The sequence below is a fragment of the Colobus angolensis genome, unplaced genomic scaffold (assembly GCF_000951035.1).
Source record: "Colobus angolensis palliatus isolate OR3802 unplaced genomic scaffold, Cang.pa_1.0 Scaffold4, whole genome shotgun sequence".
Classification (NCBI taxonomy): domain Eukaryota; kingdom Metazoa; phylum Chordata; class Mammalia; order Primates; family Cercopithecidae; genus Colobus; species Colobus angolensis.
This window is the reverse complement of record NW_012117376.1, coordinates 15,194,776-15,196,867: the sequence shown is the minus strand read 5'-3', so window position 1 is coordinate 15,196,867 and position 2,092 is coordinate 15,194,776. Positions and strand designations below refer to the sequence as shown.

Sequence of the window (2,092 nt, the reverse complement as noted above, 5' to 3'; positions counted from 1 at the left end):
CCTGGGTGACAGAGCGAGACTCCATCTCAAAAAAAAAAAAGAGGGGGAGGGGGGAGGGATAGCGTTAGGAGATATACCTAATGTAAATGACGAGTTAATGGGTGCAGCACACCAACATGGCACATGTATACATATGTAATAAACCTGCACGTTGTGCACATGCACCCTAGAACTTAAAGTATAATAAAAAAATTTTTAAAAAAAGAAACGTTTCTTTTCCACAAACTTTGTTTTCATTTGTTTTGTAAGAAAGAGATGACGTAAGAGACAAAATTAAAATATAAATAGAGTTTGGCCACTTTTACGAATGAAAACAAACATTTTCAGTTCTATAAATGATTTGGTTCACTTTCAGGCCTTAAGCATAAGCCAGGTGTTTGTGTTCCTAACTGTGAGGGGGTTCTGTTTTTGCTGTTTATGACCATTATGTGTGTGGTAGCCTGAAGGAGAAGCTGGGATTTTGCTTGCTTGCCTGTTTTTTCCTGATCAGTAAATAAGAATGCTGAATTTTAGGGGTGTATTTTTAACAGTGACGTTTTCAAGCAGTTCATATAAGATACAGTATACTGTAGTGCTTCATATCTTGGTCGTCTGAGGCAGATGGCCAGGTTTCAAATCCCAGGTCCACCAGTTACTAGCTATTGACCTTAGGCATTTCATTTAACCTCTCCATTATATAGTTTCATCTATAAAAAGACCATAATAGTATCCACCTCATAAGATTATTATGAGGATTAACTGAATTTAATATTCTAAAGAACTTAAAACAGTTCCTGATATATGGTAAATACTACCTGTTAGCTTTATTGTTACTATTCCTAAAATTAGATTTCCCCTAGATATAGCAAATATCCTTCAAGCACTGCAGACAGACAGATGACAAGTAAATCATACATAAGAAGAAATACAAGCCAGTAGGTACACATAATTTCAACAGAGCACTTTGTTGATTTTTCCAGAAACCTCGACCTTGAAGATGGTGAGTAGCCAGCCAAAGTACGATCTAATACGGGAGGTAGGCCGAGGTAGTTACGGTGTTGTGTATGAAGCAGTCATCAGAAAGACCTCTGCACGGGTGGCAGTGAAGAAAATTCGATGTCACGCACCTGAAAATGTTGAACTAGCCCTTCGTGAGTTCTGGGCACTAAGCAGTATCAAGAGCCAACATCCAAATGTGATTCACTTGGAGGAATGCATCCTACAAAAGGATGGGATGGTGCAAAAGATGTCCCACGGCTCTAATTCTTCCCTTTATTTACAGGTATGTGTTGTTGATTGGGAAATAGAAATGATTTGAACATGGCATTGGTCAGCAAGAAGAGGAATGAAAGGGTCAGAAGAACGTTTCCCTTTAAATGCAGGTGTTTTGTAGTTAGAAATAGATAAGTGTCTGCCAAGAATTGAGTAGATGTTTGCTTAAAACAAGGTTTTATTTAAACCTGTGATGCACATACCTAAAAATAACATAAGCCACCTGTTATGCAATGGTACTTGCCAGTCTGCATAGGAATGGGGCAAGATAGGAGCTAGAGAAGTGCTTGAGACTACAGTCTAATAACTTCATTTCTTTGAAATCAATAATTTTGGACTTGAGGACAGAAGAAAAGGAAAAATTCCACAAGCAGTAGCAACACCCCTAGGTAATTGAGCATCTCTTTTATAAATCACTGGTTTGAATGTAAACCTCTGCTGTTTTAGAGGGATATTTGGTTTCTTCACCATGCAATTCCAGTTAATTTTCATGAAGTACATGGTTTAACACCTGAATGTTATTAGCAGTGCTCACAGCTAACATTTGAATTTGCCCTCAGTTCCATGCTCTGTGCTGAGTGCTTTAAAAGCAATTGCTCAAAACAATCCAATGAGGACCAGGCATGGTGGCTCACGCCTGTAATCCCAGCACTTTGGGAGGCCGAGGTGGGCGTATCACGAGGTCAGGAGATGGAGACCATCCTGGCTAACACGGTGAAACCCTGTCTCTACTAACAATACAAAAAATTAGGTCGTGGTGGCAGGCTCCTGTTGTCCCAGCTTCTTGGGAGGCTGAGGCGAGAGAATGGTGTGAACCTGGGAGGCGGAGCTTGCAGTGAGC

General features: G+C 40.0%; 1 protein-coding gene across 1 annotated transcript in view; it reads left to right on the top strand.

The window, feature by feature from the left end:
• The window catches only part of PDIK1L (PDLIM1 interacting kinase 1 like), an 11,516-nt gene that overhangs the window by 1,108 nt on the left and 8,316 nt on the right, over positions 1 to 2,092 (top strand). Inside the window, exon 2 of the mRNA XM_011955606.1 lies at positions 960 to 1,261. Coding sequence (XP_011810996.1) covers positions 977 to 1,261 — 285 coding nt within the window. The 5' untranslated portion in view covers positions 960 to 976. The remainder of the gene's footprint in view (positions 1 to 959; positions 1,262 to 2,092) is intronic.